At 47.5% G+C, this 23253-nt stretch overlaps 1 protein-coding gene across 1 annotated transcript in view; it reads left to right on the forward strand.

Annotated features, from left to right (window-relative positions):
- TOP1 (DNA topoisomerase I) overlaps positions 1–19677 on the forward strand; it is a 41744-nt gene extending 22067 nt beyond the window's left edge. Inside the window, exons 10-21 of the mRNA XM_056549726.1 lie at positions 664–785; positions 6951–7073; positions 8341–8528; positions 8852–8996; positions 10533–10676; positions 11144–11329; positions 11446–11514; positions 13478–13592; positions 15586–15713; positions 15829–15923; positions 16996–17145; positions 18177–19677. Of these exons, the coding sequence (XP_056405701.1) occupies positions 664–785; positions 6951–7073; positions 8341–8528; positions 8852–8996; positions 10533–10676; positions 11144–11329; positions 11446–11514; positions 13478–13592; positions 15586–15713; positions 15829–15923; positions 16996–17145; positions 18177–18279 (1568 nt within the window). The 3' untranslated portion in view covers positions 18280–19677. The remainder of the gene's footprint in view (positions 1–663; positions 786–6950; positions 7074–8340; positions 8529–8851; positions 8997–10532; positions 10677–11143; positions 11330–11445; positions 11515–13477; positions 13593–15585; positions 15714–15828; positions 15924–16995; positions 17146–18176) is intronic.
- Positions 19678–23253: the final 3576 nt, after the last annotated feature.

A 23253-nucleotide genomic window follows, 5' to 3' on the forward strand; every position in this document is an offset into this window, starting at 1 on the left:
CACTAACCTGTTGGCACAGGCATGTAGTGTGGCACTCTGATCCGTGGTCCTGTTCTCCCATTATCCTCCTCATTTGGGCAGCAGACTTGGTGCACAAATGGCACTCCGGGAGCACGGCAAAGCCTGGCCCAGTTAGGAATCAGCAGCCATGACGTCAGCGTGCTCCTGGAGTGCTGCCCGTGCAAATGGAGCCACAGATCGAGGTAGGTACAGTATTGTTATTGGTGTTGCCCCACTATCAGCCTGGACCGACAGGTTAGTGCAGGTGACACAGACAGTTTCTCTTCAACAAACCCACCCATAGTCTACTCCAGTGCTACCCAACCAGGGTGCATCCAGCTGTTGCAAAACTACAACTCCCAGCATTCCTGGACACCCGTTGACATGAATGGAGGGCGCGTGACTTCACATCCCCAGTCCCGGAAACCCGGAGTTTTCCGAAACTGGAGATGCAGCACCCGCATAGAATGCGGGTGCTGCAGGGAGATCGCGGGGGGTTTCAGCAGAGGGCCCCCCTCGATCAGACATCTTATCGCCTATCCTTTGGATAGGGGATAAAATGTTTTTGCCCGGAAAACCCCTTTAACTTTCTGGCACCAATTGATTAAAAAAAATTCCACCGGAGTACCCCTTTTAAGTGCTTATCTTTTCTATTGAACGCAGGTAAAGTCTTAAAGCTTGCTCCCAAAGCTGAGGAAGTAGCCACTTTCTTTGCTAAAATGTTGGATCACGAGTACACTACAAAGGACATCTTCAGGAAAAACTTCTTTAAAGACTGGAAGAAGGTAATTGAATGTCTAAATTGTTTAATAAAAATGAATATATAGAATTTATACTATATATATTTTATATATTATACAGTGGGGCAAAAGTATTTAGTCAGCCACAAATTGTGCAAGTTTTCCCACTTAAAAAGATGAGAGGCTGTAATTTTCATCATAGGTTATAACCTCAACTATGAGAGACAGAATGAGAAGAAATCCATAAAATCACATTGTCTGATTTCTTTTAAGAATTTATTTGCAAATTATGGTGGAAAAAAAGTATTTGGTCACCTACAAACAAGCAAGATTTCTGGCTCTCACAGACCTGTAACTTCAAGAGTCTCTTCTCTGTCCTCCACTTGTTACCTGTATATAATGGCTCCTGTTTGAACTTATCAGTAAAAAAGACACCTGTCCACGGCCTCAAACAGTCAAACTCCACTATGGCCAAGACCAAAGAGCTGTCAAAGGACACCAGAAACAAAATTATAGACCTGCACCAGGCTGGGAATACTGACTGCAATAGGTAAGCAGCTTGGTGTGAAGAAATCAACAATGGGAGCAATTATTAGAAAATGTAAGACATACAAGACCACTGATAATCTCCCTCGATCTGAGGCTCTATGCAAGATCTCACCCCGTGGTGTCAAAATGATCACAAGAACGGTGAGCAAAAATCCCAGAACCACATGGGGGACCTTGTGTATGACCTGCATAGAGCTGGGACCAAAGTAACAAAGGCTACCATCAGTAACACACTACGCCGCCAGCAACTCACATCATGCAGTGCCAGACGTGTTCCCCTGCTTAAGCCAGTACATGTCCGGGCCTGTCTGAAGTTTGCTAGAGAGCATTTGGATGATCCAGAAGAGTATTGGGAGAATGTCATGGTTAGATGAAACCAAAGAACTTTTCTCTATCGGCTCCATTGGGGGACACAGACCATGGGTATATGCTGCTGTCTCTATGGGTATATGCTGCTTGACACTATGGCAACAAGGAAAGTCTGCTCCTCCCAGCAGGGTATACCCGCCCACAGGCACCTGAGGTAATCAGTTTTAGCTTAGTGTCTAAGGAGGTAGACATGGTCTGGAGTTCTCCCCAGACCAGGTCTTATGTTTTTTATTATTTTCCAAGATTTAGGGATCTTAGTTTTTTTTTTTTTTATTCCGTTTTCTTTCCTGTTTTCAGGTGGGGACTCAGGAACACTTTCACTCTTCATTTCACTGTTTCCCCATTGCGATTGAGGGGGCAGGCATCTTGGATGTACTGTTGACCCCCCCTCTCGCCAACGGTCAGCACCTGGGGTTGTACCTCATGGGTCCGGGTCCCCCTACCTCCCTGCTCGCCTCGCTCGCACATGGTAGCCCGGCATGATGCAGGTGACAAAAGCTGGCTGAAGACTTCATAGGAAGACTTCATGATGTAAGTTCTTTTTTTTCCTCAGGTGCGGATTTGCAACCTCTGGAGACAATCAGTTTTTGGCCACTTTTTCTGAGGGGTTGGCTGGACAGGGGTTATTCTTTATTACTGGGGTGAGCAGTGAAAGGTGTGGGGCACAGTTTCTCACTTGGCCACTTATGTGCACTGGCCACTTATGTGTGGGGCACAGTTTATTACACACTTGTGTGTGAAACACTGTTATTAATGCGGCTCCCTTCGGCAGCCGCGCCATAACTTTTTATTCTCTGCCGGCTCACATTGCGCCCGTCTTTCACTTTAGGCAGCGGTGGCGTCTTCGCCCGTTCTGTTCCCCGCGAGTGCATATGCATTCGCATGTGCGCTCGGGGCATGGAGCGGGCGCCATTAATATTTCTTTGTTCTTCGGCGGCCTGGTGCGCTTTAGCTCTGCCCACCAGGATCCCGCCAGAGCTTCTGCATGGCGCGAACTGGCCACCAATCAGCGCTGTGTGCGCGCATATGGGTGGCAGGGGCCAAATCAGTCAGGTGCCCTGCCCCTAGCACGCCCCTCTCTGGCTATTGGCTGGAATGTCTCTCCTCTCTGGCTATTGGCTGGAATTTCTCTCCTCTCTGGCTGACCTAGAGCTGAGTTTTCCTCACAGCAGCTGCCCTGGGGACACAGACTTGGGTGAGAGAGTTATTTTTTACTATGTCCGTACCCAGAACTGTTCCTCCCTCTAAACAGTTGACTGGAGTGTTATCCACTCATTACATCTGTAAAAGCTGTAACTAAAAATGTCTGGTTCCACTTGTTCTGCCTGCTCCCCCAGACCCCCCCCTGCTATTCTACCCCAGTTGTCTTCCAGACCCGGTGGGTTCGGCCGCCCCTCCAGCCTGGGTTCTCTCCCTCCCCCATTGTATATCCGACTTGGCTCAGGTCTCCCGTTATGTGGTGACTGCATTGGAGAGGCCCTCCGGAGGATCCCGCTTTCCCCTATACTGACGCTCTCGCAGCGTCATAGGGGTGTTTTTCAACTGACTCCTCATCCGAGTCTTCTGGCAGGCACGTGCGCTCCCCTCACAGGCATCGCCCCGTTACTCTGCCCTGTAGCAAGCGTCGCTCCCCTAGAGGACGCTCCCATGGTCGCCGCTCTGGCTCTCTAGACTTGCGTACCTGGTCAGTCTTCCCTCTTCCAGGGCCGCCTCACACGTTCCCATTCACCTGGAGAACTTGTGGATGAAGTTCCGAGTCGGCCTCTGTTTCTGAGGACCGCAAGGATATGTCGGACATGGTGCACTCATTGGTCTCGGCCATAAGAGACACCTTCCATCTAGAGGACCCAGGAACTTCGGACGTGGTCCAGAAGTTTCCTCTCATCATGCCCAACCTCTTCCAGGGCTGCCTCACCTCGTTCCCATTCACATGGAGAACTTGTGGATGAGGTTTCTGATTCGACCTCAGACTCAAAGGAACGCACGGATGCCTGATGTGGTATACTCATTTGTTTCTGCCATAAGAGACACCTTCCATCTAAAGGACCCAGGAACTTTGGATGTGGCTCCAGAAGTCTCCTCCTTTTTTTGTGCCCGACCGGCACCCAAGACCTTCAGCTCTTACACTGAATTTTATGCCCTTATTCTGCCTGGAGGCATCCTGACAAGAAGTTTCAGGAAACAAAGATTGTTCAAGCGCGGTATCCTTTCGCCAAGGACCTCATTGCTTGGTGGAATACCTCTCCAACTGTGGATCTGCCGGTCTCCCGCCTCTCTAAGGCGCCTACCTGGCCATTGGCTGATGCGGCTGCCTTCAAGGATCCAGCGGACATGAAGGTTTAGACTTTGGCAAACTTTGCCTTTGAGACAGCAGGATCTTCCTGTTTTTGCTTCGGGCTGGGTGTCAAGGGCCCTTTCAGTATGGTCTCCCATCTCCGCCAGGGTAGTCTTCAAGATCCCTCTGGAGGATTTATTTAATCTAGCTCTCCGATGCTCTGCAGCTGGAGATTTTCTGTGTTCTGCTTCCATGCGCAGCCACTGTGCTGCTTTGCCACAAGCTACCTGGTAGCCACCGTCCCTCCATGTGGCTTAAAGCTGGAATGTGGACGCCGCCTTCAGGAAGTGAGGCGACGGGCGGAAAAGAATTCTTCATTACCTCTGGATAAGGCTCACAGACCGCTTTCAGTCGTGATAGCCCTTTTATGGACAACAGTTGTTTCCGTGATTCCTTACTTGGACGACCTCCTGATCAGAGCTCCAGCCAGGGCCCAGATCCTGGAGTCTTAGTCTCAACCTCCGGACCTTGTCTCACTTGGATTGGATGGTCAATCGGGACAAGTCCAACTGCTCTCCTGGAGCTCCAGTTTCCATTCTCTTTTGCATGAATGTTCTGGGTCGGTTAGCGGCGGCCGTGGAGGCCAGTGCCATTTGCCCAGTTTCATCACCGACCTCTTCAACTGGTGATTCTCTTCCGGTGGTACAGGTCTCCATTGTCTCTTGACCGCAAGATCGTTCTCTCTCGACAGTCTTGTTGGTCCCTCCCTTTTTTATGGTGGCTTCGTCCCTCCTCCCCCCCCCCCCCCCCTGCTTTTTCGGGCTGTCGGGCTGGGGAGGTGTTTTCAAGGACCGGTGGGTCTGGGGCCTTGGTCCCCCGAGAAGCCCCTTTCCCCTTCAACATGTTGGGGCATAGGGCAATTCTTTCTTTGCTTGCTTCTTGGTAAATTCCCTTCTGGGCAGAACTCGGGTTTCCAGCCATCTCAGCGATCTTCATTCCGGGCGTCTCTGGGATGTGGTCTTTCTCAGCCGTCCAAGGCGAGTGGTCCCTACATCCGGAGGTGTTTGCAGTGATCTGCAAACTCTGGGGTGCTCCAGGCATGGACCTCTACACGTCCCGCCACAACCAAAGCGTTACTCTCTTGGTCGGGCTTTGCCCTACCTTTATCTGTTTCCTCCCCTTCCTCTCTTTTCGGGGTCCTGAGGAAACTCACAGCAGAGGGCGTTCCCGCCATTCTCGTGGCCCAGACTGGCCCCCGGCGGGCGTGGTACGTCGTCATGGTCAGGCTCCTGAACGACTTACTGCTGCGCCTTCCCTATCGACCAGACCTCCTAGATCAGGTCTCCTGTGCCACCCCTATTTACCGACTCTGCTTTTGACGGCGTGGCGGTTGAGACAGCGGTTCTGAGGACCCGCGGTTTCTCTTCCCAAGTGGTTAGCACCATGCTGAGGGCTCACAAGCCCCTTCCTCTGCAAAGATTTACCACCATACCTGGCGGTCTTATTTCTGTTGGTGTGAAACTCTGCTTTTTTTTTTCTCCGGTCGTGGTTGGCTTTCAGCTCCCTTAGTGGGCAAAGGTTCGGTCATTTCCATTCTTTTTCAACGTCCTCTGGCGTTCAATTATAATGTCCGAACCTAGTTCAGAGAGTGGCACAAGCTGCCCCTCCTTATCAGCACGCTTTTATCCCTTGGGACTTGCACTTGGTCTTAGATGCCCTGCAAGGCCCCCCTTTTGAACCTCTCAGGGACATTTCTCTTCGCCTCCTTCCCTGGAAGGTGGCGTTTCTTATTGCCCTTCCCTCTGTTAGGAGGGTGTCAGAGCTGGCAGCTCTCTCCTGCCGTTCTCCCTTCCTTCCTGGTTTCCTTCCAGGTCCATCCTTCGTACCTGATATGGTTTTGACTCATCTCAATGAGAACATCGTTCTACTGTCCTTTTTTATGCTTACTGTAAAATCTTTCTCGAAGGATCCCTTGGGGGACACAGCTCCCACCCTTTTTCTGGTGTTTCTATTTCAGTTATCTGTCCGAGGGTGTGTTCAGTTACCTTTTTTCTTCTGGTTGCTCGGACAGTTTGTGGTTTTTCTCTTGACCTGTCGGTCTTCTCCTATTGCTCTGGGACTAAAACTGATTACCTCAGGTGCCGCTGGGAGGAGCCGACTTTTCTTGTTGCCATAGTGTCAAACCTCCTAGAGACAGCAGCATATACCCATGGTCTGTGTCCCCCAATGGATCCTTCGAGAGAGATTTTACGATAAGCATAATCTCCTTTTTGGTAAAAACTCAAATCGTTGTGTTTGGAGGAGAAAGAATGCGGAGTTGCATCCAAAGAACACCATACCTACTGTGAAGCATGGGGGTGGAAATATCATGCTTTGGGGCCGTTTTTCTGCTAAGGGACCAGGATGACTGATCCGTGTAAAGGAAAGAATGAATGGGGCCATGTATCGTGAGATTTTGAGTGGAAACCTCCTTTCTTCAGCAATGGCATTGAAGATGAAATGTGGCTGAGTCTTTCAGCATGACAATGATCCCAAACACACCGCCCGGGCAACAAAGTAGTGACCTTGTAAGAAGAATTTCAAGGTCCTGGAGTGGCCTAGCCAGTCTCCAGATCTCAACCCCATAGAACTCCTTTGGAGGGAGTTGAAAGTCGGTGTTGCCCAGCGACAGCCCCAAAACATCACTGCTCTAGAGGAGATCTGCATGGAGGAATGGGCCAAAATCCCAGCAACAGTGTGTGAAAACCTTGTGAAGACTTACAGAAAACGTTTGACCTCTGTCATTGTCAACAAAGGGTATATAACAAATTATTGGGGTGAACTTTTGTTTATTGACCAAATACTTATTTTCCACCTTAACTTGCAAAAAAAATCTTTAAAAATCTGTGATTTTATGGATATTTTTTTTTCTCATATCTTAGTATGTAGACATAGTACATAGAATATAATGTTTGTTTTTATAAATCTTTCTATTATCCGGCCTGGCTCTAATCTTCCCAAATGGAATTTTTTTTTAGGAAATGACTGCTGATGAACGAAATCTTATTACCAACCTGAGCAAGTGTGACTTCAATGAGATGGCCCAGTACTTCAAAGCCCAGTCTGAGGCCAGGAAACAAATGACCAAGGAGGAGAAACAGGTATTGTGACAGGTTAACATTCCTTCTCCCACCACTATTGGAAATGCATCAGATATTCTTCTATTCCAGCGTAAATCATTTTAAGCACCATTCTGTAGTTAAACCATAGCACCCTAATGGACTTAAAGGGGTACTCCGGTGCTAAGACATCTTATCTCCTATCCAAAGGATAGGGGGTAAGATGCCTGATCGTGGGAGTCCCGATGCATCGGGACCCCCCTTGATCTTGCACGCAGCACCCTGTTACAATCAGTCCCCGGAACACGTTCGCTCCAGGTCTGATTACTGATGAACACGGGGCTGGAGCATTGTGACGTCACGCCCCTGTGTGATGTCACGCTCCGCCCCCCTCCCATGACCTTTCATTGACGTCACAATGCTTCGGCCCCTTGATCTCCAGTAATCAGACCCTGAGCGAACACGCTCTGCGGAATTAATAAGAACTGGGTGCTGCATGCAAGATCACGGGGGTCCCCAGCAGCAGAACCCCCACGATCGGGCATCTTATCCCCAATCCTTTGGATAGGGGATAAGATTTCTAAGCGCTGGAGTACCCCTTTAACTTTGATTTTGTAGGCCGTGTTCACATCACAGTGCAGCCTTCAGTTCCACACGTGCACTGGCAAAATCTGCTGCCAACATGTGCACATTCAGGCCATTAAAGGGATACCCCAATTTTATAAAACGTATCCTATGGATTTAAGTGTAATTTTGGCAGTTGGAACCCCTCCTTAATCTTCTGAACAGGACCAGTCCGCTGCTTCTCTGAGCGCTCCGGCCCCACCTTCAGAGACTATCCCGTGCTGAACAGCAGTGAACCCCCTGCTCCACCAGGATAAGGGGTAAGTGTCTGATCGCCGGGGGTCATACTGCTGGGACACCCCGCGATCAGACACTTATCCCCTATCCTGTAAATAGGGCAATATTTCCCATTCAGGGTGCCTCCAGCTGTTCCAAAGCTACAACTCCCAGCATGGCCGGACAGCCAACGGCTGTCCGGCCATGCTGGGAGCTGTAGCTTTGCAGCAGCTGGAGGCCCTCTGGTTGGGGGAATCATCACTGAAAACCGGAGTACTCCTTTAAAGTCAGTGGGGCTCTTCTGTGTACATATATATGCAGATCGTAAAGCTGAATTGTGATGTGAACGCTGTGTCAAGAACGTAGGAAGTCATCCAAACTACTTTACAAAATAAGATGCATGATGAGGCTATAGTGAATTTAGGATTTTGCATGGTCTCTATGACCTTCTTTTCTCCCCCTTCCACAGAAAATCAAAGAGGAAAATGAGCGATTGGTTGTGGAATACGGTTATTGTATTATGGACAACCATAAAGAGAGGATTGCAAACTTCAGGATAGAGCCTCCCGGCTTGTTTCGAGGAAGAGGGAACCATCCGAAAATGGGCAAGCTAAAGAAGAGAATCATGCCTGAGGACATCATCATCAACTGCAGCAAGTATGTAACCGAGGGTGGAGGGCTGGAATGATGGGGGATCAAGACTGCAGGCTTTAGGTGGCACATTGTTCATGTAGAATGGATGGGATGTTAAAGGGGTATTCCAGGAAAAAATGTATTTATAAATATCAACTGGCTAATTCTACTAAAAAATCTTAATCCTTTCAGTACTTATGAGCTTCTGAAGTTAAGGTTGTTCTTTTCTGTCTAAATCCTCTCTGATGACACCGGTCTCGGGGAAACGCCCAGTTTAGAAGCAGGATTTAAACAATGGCACTTGTAGTCTCAATAAATATTCTTTTATTTATTTATTCTCCATATAGAGATTCTAAGATTCCCTCTCCTCCTCCTGGTCACAAGTGGAAAGAGGTTCGCTATGACAATAAGGTCACCTGGCTAGTGTCCTGGACCGAGAACATTCAGGGATCCATCAAATATATTATGCTGAACCCCAGCTCCCGCATTAAGGTAAGAATGTGGTGTATAGAATCAGAACTTCTTATCCTGCCTTATAGTCGCAGGTTTTCCTATTAGTCCACCCTTGCTAAACTCTGGTTGGAAAACACGGTTCTTAGTAGGGATCGACCAATTATCGGTATGGCCGATTATTATCGGCCGATAATCACGATTTTGGACATTATCGGTATCGGCAATTACCTTGCCGATAATGCCCCGCACCGCGACCACCCGCCGCACCGCGACCGCCCCCCAACCCACCGCGTCGCACCCCCCACCATAGTGCTGGGCGGTATACCGGTATGAACCGGATACAGTTAACTTTTTTATTTATTTTTATTTTTATTTTTTTCCTGCTACGGTATGGATTTTTGCCCATACCGCTATACCGGTCGGGCCCCTCCCCCACCCTCCGAGTCAATAAGAAAAAGTAAACTTACCCGTAATGAGGGTGGTCCGGGCCATCCATCCTTCCTGTATTGTCCGGGGGCATTCTGGGTGGAGGGTGAACCGGTCCTGGCTGTCCTTCTCCGGGGGTCCTCTTCTCCACTCCGGGCAGGCTCCGGCCTAGTACGCTGCATAGACGCCGCTACGCTGTGACGTCAGGTACGTCGCTGCGCAGCGGCGTCTATGCAGAGTTACTAGGCCGGAGCCTGCCCGGAGTGGAGAAGAGGACCCCCGGAGAAGGACAGCCCGGACCGGTTCACCCTCCACCCAGAATGCCCCCAGACACTACAGGAAGGATGGATGGCCCGGCTCGCCCTCCCCGGACGGTCCCTGCAGCAACTGGGAAGGTGAGTCAGGGTTCTGGGATGGACAGGGGTCTGTATAATATACTATACCTACAGTAGGCCCTCCAGCTGTTGCAAAACTACAACTCCCAGCATGCCCGGACAGCCAACGGCTGTCCGGGCATGCTGGGAGTAGTCGTTTTGCAACAGCTGGAGGCACCCCTAGGCGCGGTGCGGGGGTGGCGGTGATAGGTCTCAGGACCCCCGGACAGGTAGGAGGAGAGAAGCAGGTGTCGGCGGCGGTCTATGGCACCGCAAAAGCCACTGCAGTGCATTGATTTAAAGCGCCCGCTTTAAATCAATGATCTGCAGTGGTGTCGCAGGGGGATAAATAGCCGATAACTTATACCACCTAAAAACAAATAAAGGAGAAAAAAAAATCTAAACAGGCCCTAGGTAAAAAAGACCAGGTCGGGAGAACTCCAGACCGGTCTGCCTCCTACTGACACTAAGCTAAAACTGATTAGTTCAGGGTCAGTAAGCTGGGTGTGTCCTGCCAGGAGGACCAGTGTGACTCCAGCTGTTGCAAAACTACAACTCCTAGCATGCCCGGACAGCCAAAGGCTGTCCGGGCATGCTAGGAGTTGTAGTTTTGCAACAGCTGGAGCCACACTGGTTGGAAAACACTGCCTTATGAATACATTAGTCCTCTATCCTTCCTCAAGACGGTGAGACTTCCAGTTTTGGGTAGAACTTGTGTATGACGCTTTTTGTTATACATTGTTATGTATTTTATAATATCTATAATCTATCTCAGGGAGAAAAAGACTGGCAGAAATACGAGACAGCGCGCAGGCTGAAGAAATGTGTCGAAAAAATTCGCAACACATACCGGGATGACTGGAAATCCAAGGAGATGAAGGCCCGGCAGAGATCTGTTGCACTGTACTTCATAGACAAGGTGAGCGCAACGGTGTTGTCACGTTCTAGGAGACTGCACAATAGGGTTCCTGGTTTGACTCATGTTTTTTTAGGTTGGCTCCGCAAACGTAGTATACAAATTGGCTGTGGGTTTGACGCTATCAGTTCAGGTCTATCAATTGAAAGCAATCTGGTCTTATGGTCGCCTGATGTATGACTGTTAGAGATGAGCGAACTTACAGTAAATTCAATTCGTCACGAACTTCTCGGCTCGGCAGTTGATGACTTTTCCTGCATAAATTAGTTGAGCTTTCCGGTGCTCTGGTGGGCTGGAAAAGGTGGATACAGTCCTAGGAGACTCTTTCCTAGGAATGTATCCACCTTTTCCAGCCCACCAGAGCACCGGAAAGCTGAACTAATTTATGCAGGATAAGGCATCAACTGCCGAGCCGAGAAGTTCGTGACGAATGGAATTTCTAATGACTGTGTACATTTCTGTATTTCCAGCTGGCGTTGAGAGCTGGTAACGAAAAGGAAGAAGGCGAGACGGCGGACACTGTAGGCTGCTGCTCTTTGAGAGTCGAGCACATAAAGCTTTTCCCGGAATTAGATGGACAGGAGTTTGTGGTAGAGTTTGACTTCCCCGGTAAAGATTCCATCCGTTACTACAATAAGGTGCCTGTAGAGAAGAGGGTAAGTATTGCTTTTGGTCTTTTATTTTTAGCTTTCTTGTAGTATAGTCTCTGGTCGTGTATATTGTGATGTCTTGATGCCTCGTGGTTGATGTTTTATGTCTTGTACTTAACCAGGTCTTCAAGAATCTGCAGCTTTTCATGGAGAACAAACAACCAGAAGATGACTTGTTCGACAGGCTCAATGTAAGTGTTCATTGTGCAAATGGGGGATATGTGGTAGGTGGAAAAGGCAGAGATGCATGTTTCATAGTGATTTAAAGGGGTACGCTACCCCTAGACATCTTATCACTAGAGATGAGCGAACTTACAGTAAATTCGATTCGTCACGAACTTCTCGGCTCGGCAGTTGATGACTTTTCCTGCATAAATTAGTTCAGCTTTCCGGTGGGCTGTAAAAGGTGGATACAGTCCTAGGAGACTCTTTCCTAGGACTGTATCCACCTTTTCCAGCCCACCGGAGCACCTGAAAGCTGAACTAATTTATGCAGGAAAAGTCATCAACTGCCGAGCCGAGAAGTTCGTGACGAATCGAACTGAAAGTTCGCTCATCTCTACTTGTCACCTATCCAAATGATAAGGGATAAGATGTCTGATATCCCTGCTTCACCTGGCGTTTTTAGAGCGTCTGGTGCAGCACCGGAGGCTTGTGATATCACGGCCGTGCCCCCTCAATGCAAGTCTATCAGAGGGGCCGTGGCGGGCATCATGCCCCCTCCCATAGACTTGCATTGAGAGGGCATGGCCGTGATATCACAAGCCTCTCTCTACATAGCCAGTCATCCGGCATGGAGCAAAGTTCGCTCTGTGCACCGGATGTCTGGGGTGCCGCAGCAAAGATTGCGGAGGTCCCCAGCAGCGGGACCCGCACGATAAAACCTCTTATCCCCTATCCTTTGGTTATGGGATAAGATGTCTAGGGGTGGAGTACCCCCTTTAATAGGTTACTGTCATAAAGGACTTAAAATGGTGCCTTAACATTAGAGATGAGCGAACTTAAAGTAAATTCGATTCGTCATGAACTTCTCGGATCGGCAGTTGGAAAGAGTCTCCTAGGACTGTATCCACCTTTTCCAGCCCACCGGAGCACCTGAAAGCTGAACTAATTTATGCAGGATAAGTCATCAACTGCCGAGCCGAGAAGTTCATGATGAATCAAATTTACTGTAAGTTCGCTCATCTCTACTTAACATGTTTAAAGTTTTGATTGCGTTAGGTCTCGCTCCTAAGACCTGCTGCAATCACCAGTTAGAGGCCAGGGAAAGTTTTTTTTTTTTTTTTTTTTTTGTTTTTTTTTTTTGTTTTTTTCAGCGTGCCACTAACTGGAGTTAGTCTATGCAAAAGACGAATATGCAAAGTAGCTGTTTAACATGCCATCGTTATTGGTAACATCTTAATGAGCTGCTTTGCATATTCCTCCTAAAGTTCTTAGATGCGGGCTAAATGGCTTAACTCTCCACACTTTGTGATCTCCGCAAGGAGAACCCCCCCATACCGAAGTTTATGCAGGAAAAAGTCAGATCTCTGGCTGTAGAGCGCACAGGGCTGCCGTGTGCTTCCCCGGCTTATAACATCGCTGCGGTTCTCACAACTGAGACCTAATGCAATCTAAACTTTTCTGACATGTGGGCAACATGTTAAAGGGGTTATCCAGGAAAAAAAACTTTTTTTTTTTTTATATATATATGTATATCAACTGGCTCCAGAAAGTTAAACAGATTTGTAAATTACTTCTATTAAAAAATCTTAAGCCTTTCGGTACTTATGAGCTTCTGAAGTTTAGGTTGTTCTTTTCTGTCTAAGTGCTCTCTGATGACACCTGTCTCGGGAACCACCCAGTTTAGAAGAGGTTTGCTATAGGGATTTGCTTCTAAACTGGGCGTTTCCCGAGACAGGTGTCATCAGAGAGGATTTAGACAGAAAAGAACAACCTTAACTTCAGAAGCTCATAAGTACTGAAAGGATTAAGATTTTTTAATAGAAGTAATTTACAAATCTGTTTAACTTTCTAGAACCAGTTGATATATAAAAAAAAAAGTTTTTTCCTGGAATACCCCTTTAAATTTTCTGACAGTAATTCTTTCCACGATTATTTTAAAGAGAATTTTAAGCACATTAGCTCCTAACTTACTTTTTCCCTCAACACCAGACAAGTATTTTAAATAAGCATCTCCAAGATCTGATGGATGGACTGACGGCCAAAGTGTTCAGAACATACAACGCCTCCATCACTCTGCAGCAGCAGCTAAAAGAGCTCACAAACTGTAAGTACAATAGTTATGTGCCGGGGGGGGGGGGGGGGTCTGACACAGGGTTTGATGATGCAGCCTCCTGCTGGATAACTCCTTAAGGGTCTATTCACACGTAGACAAAGTAAATGTATTGTACAGCTCCCCTCCGAGTCTTCCCGTGCAGGGGGCCGCACTTGACTCAGTGCTGTGGTTATCAACGGAGAAAGCACAAACTGATCCAGCACTTGGGTACAAAAGTTGCAGCTTTATGAAGGTCCAAATCCGACATACAAACTTCACACGGTAAAACCGACACCCTCCCTTGTCATACGCGTTTCAAGCGCATGCGCGCTCTTCCTCAGTGACGCATGCGCTTGAAACGCATATGACAAGGGAGGGTGTCGGTTTTACCGTGTGAAGTTTGTATGTCGGATTTGGACCTTAATAAAGCTGCAACTTTTTACCCAAGTGCTGGATCAGTTTGTGCTTTCTCTAGTCACACGTACAGTATTCTGTGCAGATTGGATGCGCAGGACTTTCTACTGCAGATTTCAATGTAAACTGAACACGGCTTGAAATCCTGCGCATCATGTGAATAGACCCTTAATATTGTAAAATCCAATGAACGGCACTTACTCCTTGCGAGTATTGTTGGATGTGGAGACTCAAATGGTAATAAAGAAATCCTGGCGCACTCATTAATCTTCAGTCAGATTTGTATGTTCAGAAATCAAAATCAAACCGAGCAGTTGAGGGACACAGTTGCCCAAAAGCACTTTGTATAAGGGTTGTCACTATAGAAAGAGAGAAATCCGGCACTGTACCTTTTAAACCTGTGAATTTGATCCTTCCAGTGTAGCAGTCTATGCTCTCCTATGGGTGGTGCTACACGCTAGAGTATACATGTGCATAATGAAAGGTGCAGAGCAACTCACCTGACGTTTCGGAGATGGAGGAATAGATCACATTGCGGTCAGGCGGAGATGCAGCAGGGAGGGAGGCGTCGTGGCCACAGCCATATCGCACCATTTGATGCTTTGTCAGGCCCCTGCGACTGCGTCGCAGGGGCCTGACGAAGCACCAAATGGTGCGAAACTGCTGTGGTCCCGACGCCTGATTCCCCCGTTCCATCTACCGCATCCATGCTGCATCTCCGCCTGACCGCGATGTGATCTATTCCGCTATCTCCGAAATGTCGGGTGAGTTGCTCTTTTGAGCTTTCACTTTCTATAAGGGTACGTTCACAGGAGCGGATTTGCAGTATATCTTGCGCTGCAGATCCACCGCTGAACGACCTTCTGTATTCGGCCTTTACATATGCCTGCTCGGAGCAGCAATATGCCGCTGCGAGCAGATACAGAAGCCGCTGCAGATCAATTATGTAAAGCGGGCGCTTTAAATCCATGAACTGCAGCGGCTTTTGCGGGGCCAGAGACCGCCGCCTAGTCCAACCGCCACATTGCCGCCCCCATCCCCGGTTTTATAATTACCAGTTCCCGGTGTCCGCGCTACTTCTGGCTCCTGCGGCCTCCTGCGCTACTGCTGTGCGCTGCGTAGTGACGAATGACTTCCTCAACGCGATGTCACCATTGGTGCGCACAGTGACAGCTCAGGACGCCGCCAGAGCCAGAAGTAGCGCGGACCCCGGGATCAGGTAATTATAAAACCGGGGATGGGGGAGGCAATGGGGCAGCGGTGGTGGTTGGACTAGGGACAGGCAGGGGGAGAGAAGCGGGCGGCGGCGGCGGTCTCTGGCCCCCCAAAAGCCGCTGCAGTTCATTGATTGAAAGCACCCGCTTTAAATCATTGATCTGCAGCGGATTCTGGAGGGGGGTGGGGGAATAGCCGATAACTTATACCGATATTCCAGTATAACTTATCGGCTATTGGCCTCAAAATTCACATGTCGGTATCGGCCCTAAAAAAATCAATATCGGTCGATCCCTACCTCCTTTAGTACATGTATCCTAGTTTTGTTCCTGCACATATCCCTGTTGCCCTCGTGTAACCGTCTTTTCTTCTGCAGCTGATGATAATATTCCTGCCAAAATACTGTCCTATAATCGTGCAAACAGAGCTGTGGCCATTTTGTGTAACCATCAGCGTGCTCCTCCGAAGACTTTCGAAAAGTCAATGATGAACCTACAGGCCAAGGTATGAGCCCACTACATAAGATTACTAACATTGTAAACTCCTGGGCAGTGCACGATTACATGTCTTGATGTATTCATAAAAAAAAATAAAAAATTGTTACATTTTTGTTTCATAGATTGATGCCAAAAAGGATCAACTGGCAGATGCACGCCGTGAGCTAAAGAGCGCCAAAGCAGACGCTAAGGTGAAGCGTGATGAGAAGACCAAAAAGTAAGTTTGATTCGAGGTCAGCAAAATTTCTAAAATGGGAATGGGTTAACAGAAAACAACCTATTGCTTAAAATTTTTTTTTTTTTTTTTTTTTTAATAAAGAATCTTTTCTTTTAATGAAATTTATTTTCAATTTGACTATAAAATAATCCTGAAACCATAGACAGAACCGGAATCTTTATTCCTGTTCTGTCTATAAGGAGGCAGCTGCTGGAAAGGGATTTGTACATCCTTACAGGAGTCAGGAGACGCCCATAAATAAAGACAATAGGAGCTCAGCCTCCCCCTGCCTCCTGGTAGAGTAATCTCTGTATGGGTTAGGCTTTTAATCATACTCTGTGATCTGTGCAAGGAATGGGGTCCTGAGATGTTCAACAAGGCCATGGGGCTTGTAGTGGTTGTGCTGTTGTGTAGGCCAGTGTTTTCTAACCAGTGTGCCCACAGCTGTTGCTAAACTACAGCTCCCAGCATGCTAAGGGTTGTAGTTTTGCAGCATCTGAAAACACACTGGTGTAGGTGCAACGTTACAGACTTTACGAAATGAAGGTGCTGCTGGAGTTTAAAGGGGTACTCCATGCCTACACATCTTATCCCCTATCCTTTGGATGATCGCAGTGGTTCTGCCGCTGGGAACCCCCCGCAATCTCTCCTGCAGAACCCCTGTCATCTGGTGCACGGAGCGAGCTTCACTCCATGCCTGACTGGCTACAGGATCGTGACTTTCAATAAGGGAGCGGGGCCCTGACGTCGCAATCCTCCGGCCCCTGCATTGCCAGTCATTACTCCGTGCACCATAATACAGGAGGTGCTTCCCAGCAGCGGGACCCCTGCGATCAGACCACTTATCCCCTATCCTTTGGGTAGGGGATAAGATGTCTATGGGCAGAGTACCCCTTTAAAGCATCAACCCCTGCTATCAATTGGCATCCATCATATAAGTGGTGCGCACGGTTATATTTTGTGACCAATAATGCGTTGCGTTCTAACTATACAATCTTTCCTATTCAAAATAAGCTGCGTTTGTACCTTTTGGTATGTTTGTGATCTTATGCCTAAATCTCTATCTGTGCAGGTTAGTTGAAAGCAAAAAGAAGGCCGTGCAGAGGGTAGAGGAGCAGCTGATGAAGTTGGAGGTTCAAGCGACAGACAGGGAAGAGAACAAACAAATCGCCCTGGGAACCTCCAAACTTAACTACTTGGACCCCAGAATCTCTGTAGCCTGGTAAGACGCTGTGCCTTGCTTGTTTATGACATAGAACATGGACAAGTCACTAAGGTGTACATTGTTAGAAATATATTCATTAGAGATGAGATGTAACGAATCGAATTTGCTGTAAGTTCGCTCATCTCTACTACTCATCCCCACTGGTATTTTCAATGCTAAATACAATGTTGCCTGTTAAAATAATTTAGCCCCTGTACAATCTGTGTGTATACAAGTTATGGGTGGATGCGCAGTGCCTCACCATGACTGGTAGGTATACACAAGGTCAATGAGCTCAGCTGTAACACAGTCCCTGCCAAACAGTTTAACCAATAGCTCAATAGTGACTTGTATGGAGATTTCCCCCCCCCCCCCCCCTCCCTCTCTCTTTCAGCACCTTGCAATGTATTGCGAGGTGCTGCTTTTTGCCATGGCAGCCTGGGGCTTGACAAAGGCCCCCAGTTCAGCCTTCAGCTCCTGTTGCTGCCTTTTCAGTGTAACACTGACGGGCAGCATGCCACTGCAATCCTTTATAATACTAGGTATTCCCAAGCCTTAAAATAGTTTTAAAAAAATTACTTATAGTAAATAAAAAAAAAGGTTAAAATGCATTTTATACAGTAGTTTTAAAGGCCCCCTTTATGCAGTGTTTCTGCAGTATTTTACAGGTATCCATTGCCATCAAATAAAGGATTCTGCTGTATACTTTATTTCACTGGCCCAAAGGGAGTCGCCTAGTCACTCATTCATGGCCACTTCCTGCTAATTTAACTGTTCATACACAATAGCGTATACTCACTGTAGGGACTGTTTCTATTGAAGTCTATGGAGCTTGTTTCCTGCTTTGAGAAGCTTGCGGCCAAGAGCTTCTCCCTGCTCCTCCTAGTGATCTGGGGGAATTCTTTGTACTAGTGAACTGGGGGCCAATTCTCGTCGCTCTTCATTGGGGGACACCTTACTGATGGGTGTATGCCCATGATAGAAATGGGAGTTTATTTTCTTATTCTAAACCTTTTGTGGTAATTTCATGTGTTTTGACTCCCGGACAGGTGTAAGAAGTTCGAAATTCCTATTGAAAAAATCTACAACAAAACTCAGCGGGAGAAGTTTGCGTGGGCTATCGATATGACGGACGAGGACTTTGAATTTTAATGCGAGAGACAATGTTTGTTTTATAATTTGTTCTTAATTATTTTATTTTAAGCCTGGATGTCACCTCGGAAAGGGATTTCCTAGAGAGCTGTGAGCCTTACCTTTTATCAACTTTTATGTTCAGACGGGAAGGGGATATGCAGCAGATTAAGGGGGATAAAAAGACCCACAAAAATATTGGATAATGTCCCCATGCTGCCTTCGAGTATTGTCCCATGGACAAGGAGTTATATACATATGTACAAAATGGGATATCTGAAATTGTGATTTTACATTTGTTTTTAGGTGTTTTAAGATGGGAGGTTTTCACCAGGCGTAAAAAAAAAATCCGCTTTTCAAAAAAGTCTGTATTATAGAATTAAGAAAATATCCTGTGTGTTTTTACAGTTAAGATTTTTTTTTTCAATATCTTCTATTTTAATAGAAAATATAAACTTAACCCTTCCCTTTCATCTGAACATATCCCCTTACCCTGGTTACACTGAAGAGAGGGGCCTATTATCTGGCAGCTGAGGGGGTCTCATTGACTCCTGTTTAACCTTCCCAGTAAACGTGAAACAATATTCAAGCCAATCCCCGCGCGCTTGGTTTGGAGACACTGAAATGTGATTCTTTTGTCGCAATTCTGAAAGGAGGAAATTTTCTGAAACTTTTGATATTTTTTTTTTTTTCTTAATATCAATGTGAATTATTTTTCTTTTTTTCTTTGCCCAAGTCTATCTATTGTACCATTATTTCAAGTATTTAATCCTTTTTATCTTACAAAAAAAAAACCTTTTAACTGTTGTACAATTGTAGGGATATCTGAATTCTTTTCACTTCAGCAGATTTTACCACAGAATTTAATTTAATGTGAAGAGTAACTTTTTAGAAGTGCAATGAAGACCAAACTTGTTACACTTTTTTTTTATTAATAAGAGAAGAGCATTGTCAGACTGAACCGCTGTGCCGCAATCCCTCTGTTGTATGGGGTATTCGAGTCTTAGCGCTATGAATGTCATTTGGGAGCCCGGCCTGGCGGCATCAACTTTATTTACTCATCGTCGGTTGTCTGGATGGAATCGAGTGTTTGAAAAAAAAAATATTCTATATATTTTACTTGAATGACGTTACACTATGGACTTCCTCATGTCTGTAACATCAGTTGCAAAAGATTGGTGAGTTTTTATTTTTTCTTTGCTTGAAAAATGCCCGGTGAACAGATTTGTGACACTTCTTTTTTTTTTTTTTTTTTTGCTTAGGATGCTTTTATTTTATTTTTTTCCTTTTTTTAATTATAAAATCGAGTGTTCAGAAGAGTCCATCTTTTTGGACATTACCCCTCCTATCTTCTATTTTTATCATGAATTGCCATTAACTTGAGTGTAGGTTACTTAAAATAAAACCCTACAACTTGCATTTGCCTGAGTCTCTTTGTGTGTCTGTGTGTGTGTGTGTGTGTGTGTGTGTGTGTGTGTGTGTCTGTCTGTCTGTCTGTGTGTGTGTGTGTGTGTGTGTGTGTGTGTGTGTGTAGGTAGCTCAACTTTGCGGCGCAACCAGTAAGTGGAACAGATGGTTACGGTCTAGAGATGCCATTGGGGCAGTATAGGTGAGATGATCTCAAGTGCATTTTGACAATGGCTGCAGTAGGTCTATTTACACGTACAGTATCCTGCGCATATTTCATACTGCAGGTTTTGCCATCATTAGTAGCTTAGAGCTCCCTGATCACACACCTCATTATAATTTGTTTGATATTGTTTGTCTTGTTTGACAATTCAGGTAATCGGTCATATGGGCGGAAATGTAATTTTAATTGGATTGGCTCTCTCCATTCGCTCCAAGCAGATATACTGCAATGGAGAAGAGCCTTTTGGAAAACTTTAAAGGCTAGTGTATGAGCTTGTGGATGTTTGTGTTTGAATATGAAGTGTGAAGACTTTAAATTAACCCCTTTTAAAGGGAATGTGTCACCATTTTTTCTCGGTTGCTCTTCATTGGGGGACACCTATACTATTGAGTATATGCTCTTGCCACTAGGAGGCGCTGACGCTAAGAAAATTCGGCTCCTCCCTGGCAGGATATACCCCCCTAATCAGTTTTAGCTAGTGTGTGTCTGTGTTCTGTCCCCACATCGGGGAACATTTGTGAACCGCGGGCGCGGGGCTTCTGTTCTGATCGGAGAACAGAAACTGTCACCTCCCACTGAAAGCCAGTGAGCCACGGGTGCAGGGCTTCTGGTCTGATCAGAAGGGACGGGGATCAGAAGCTCTTCAGTGCCCACGGCTCACTGGCTTTCAGTGCTTGCAGGGGGAGGTCACAGCTTCCGTTCTCTGATAAGAACAGAAGCCCTGCGCCCGTGGCTCACAAATCATTCATTTCTCTCTCGGCTCCATTGGGGGACACAGACCTTGGGTATATGCTGTTGTTGCTGGGAGACGTGACACTAAGGAAACCAAAAAGTCAGCTCCTCCCAGCAGGATATACCCGCCTACAGAGCCTGAGGTAATCAGTTTTAGCTTAGGGTCTGCAGGAGATGGACACTGGTCTGGGGTTTTCCCCAGACCTGGTCTAACTTTTTTATTTTTATAGAATAGGGACGTTTAGTTTTTCATATTCCCCTTTTTTTCTTTTTTCAGGTGGGGACTTAGGAACATAGCGTTCACTGTTTCCCCATTTGCGATTGAGGGGGCACAAGCATCGTGGATGTACTGTTAACCCCTTCTCGCCAACGGTCAGCGCTTGGGGTTGTACCTTATGGGTCCGGGTCCCCCACTTTTCCCTGCTCGTCTCGCTTTTTAAGCCCGGCATGATGCAGGTGATAAATAACATGGCTGAAGACTTCATGAGGTGGGTTCTTCAGATTGAGGTGAGTATTCTTCCCCCCTTTTTTTTTTTTGTTGTGGGGGCTTGCAACTGCTGGAGACCCCCTGTTTTGGTCCCACTCCTTTTTATTCTATCTAGTGGGAATCCCTATTGGGCAAGGGTTCCCTAACTTTTATTGGGGGCACTTGGGAATGCAGGGGCCTATGGAGTAAGTGGTGTAGGACGGTGTATGGACTTCTTTCACAGTTATCAGCAGCCGCGGCGTTTTTTTTTTTTTTACTTTAGTTTCTTCTGTGCTCTGGCCCCGTCCTATGCGACACGACCGGGGTGCAGTTTACTTTCACTTTCGCAGCGGCCGCTGCGCTGGCATTCTCGCTCGCTCCCGTTCCCCTTCAGTCACATAAGCTTCAGGGACGGGAGCGGGCGCCATTATTTACCGGCCTCCTTCTCAGCAGAGTTTGCGCCCTTGGAAGAGCGCAAATCTCTCTGGCCAATGGGGACTGAGCAGGGATCTGTCAGCCAATCAGAGGTGCCTCAGTCTAGTCCGGCCCCTCTTTTTTGATTGGTCCCGGCCATCCCTGCTAGTGTTCTCTCTTCTCGTTCCCTTCCTCACAGCAACTGCCTGAGGCGACACGGACGCTAGTGAGGCTGTTTCATTTTGTTTTGTTCATGTTCCTCCCTCTAAACAGGTACCTGGGGCCCTGGTCACCTACTACACTTGTAAGGGCTGTAACTCCAAAATGCCTGGGTCTGCTGTACCAACTTGTTCCGCCTGACCCCCCCCCCCCCCTGGTATTTCTATTCAGGATGCTCCCCCAGACCCAGTGGGTTCTGCTGCCCCTCCAAAATGGATGTCTTCCCTCTCGGTTTATTTCTGATTTGGCGCAGGTCTCCCGCTCCGTGGTGACTGCCTTAGAGAGGTCTTCCTTACACCGTTCCCCTAGAGAGCCTCGCTCTCCGAGTTGCCGTTCTAAATCTCCAGAACGGTGCGCCAGGTCAGTGTCTCCCTCCTCTAATGCTGCCTCCAGCCGTTCCCACTCTCCTGGTGAACTAGTTGATGAGGCTGCTTCTGACTCAGAAGACCATGCAGACATGCCCAATACGGTGGACTCATTGGTTTCGGCCTTAAGAGACACTTTTCGCTTAGAGGACCCAGGAACTTCAGACACTGTCCCAGAAGTTTCCTTTTATCATGCCCGTCCGGCACCCAAAACGTTCAGCTCTGAATTTGAAGCCTTGCTAGAGTCTGCCTGGAGGCACCCTGACAAAAGGTTTCAAGAAATAAAGAAGGTTCAAACGTGTCATCCCTTTGCTAAGGACCTTATGACCCGGTGGACCTCACCTCCTACGGTGGACCCACCAGTCTCCCATCTATCTAAGACCACTACCTTACCTCTGTCCGATGCTGCATCCTTTAAGGATCCAGCGGACAAAAGGTGGAAACCTTGGCTAAGTTTGCCTTTGAGGCTACGGGTTCGTCTCTTCTCCCTACCTTTGCCTCTGCCTGGGTTTCCAGGGCCCTGGCGATTTGGGTTTCCGACTCCGCCAGGGTATTTCTTCAGGGGCTTCCTTGGAAGAACTGGCCGATTGAATTCTCCTGCTTTCTAAAGCGGGAGACTTTCTATGTTCTGCTTCCATGCAGTCGGCCCACTGCTGCTTTTGCCATGGGTAACCTTGTGGCTCTCCGTAGGTCCATGTGGCTTAAAGCCTGGGATGGGGACGCAGCTTCTAAAAGGTCTCTCACTGAGCTTCCTTTTACTGGCTCTCGGCTTTTTGGTAAGCGCCTAGACTAGATCATCTCGGAAGCCACGGGAGGGAAGAGTTCCTAATTACCTCAAAATAAGGCCCATACTACTACCTCCTGCCGTAAATCTACCTTTTTTTTTTGGTCCTTTTGGAACTTCGGGGTCACGAAGGGGACTAGGCAGGAAATCGGATAACCGTTCTGGCCGCTCCTCGCCCAAGGCGGGTACCGGCAAACCCACCTCTGCCTGAAGGGATGCCCCCACCCGCGGATTTTTCTCGGGTGGGAGGTCGTTTGTTACTCTTCCGGGACGTCTGGACCACACAGGTGCAGGACTCCTGGGTCAGAGATGTGGTGTCCAACAGTTACTGGATCGAGTTTGCCTCTCTTCCAAAGGATAGTTTTTTCCTTTCCCGAGCTCCGTG

Source organism: Hyla sarda, chromosome 13, assembly GCF_029499605.1.
Source record: "Hyla sarda isolate aHylSar1 chromosome 13, aHylSar1.hap1, whole genome shotgun sequence".
In the NCBI taxonomy this organism is placed as follows: domain Eukaryota; kingdom Metazoa; phylum Chordata; class Amphibia; order Anura; family Hylidae; genus Hyla; species Hyla sarda.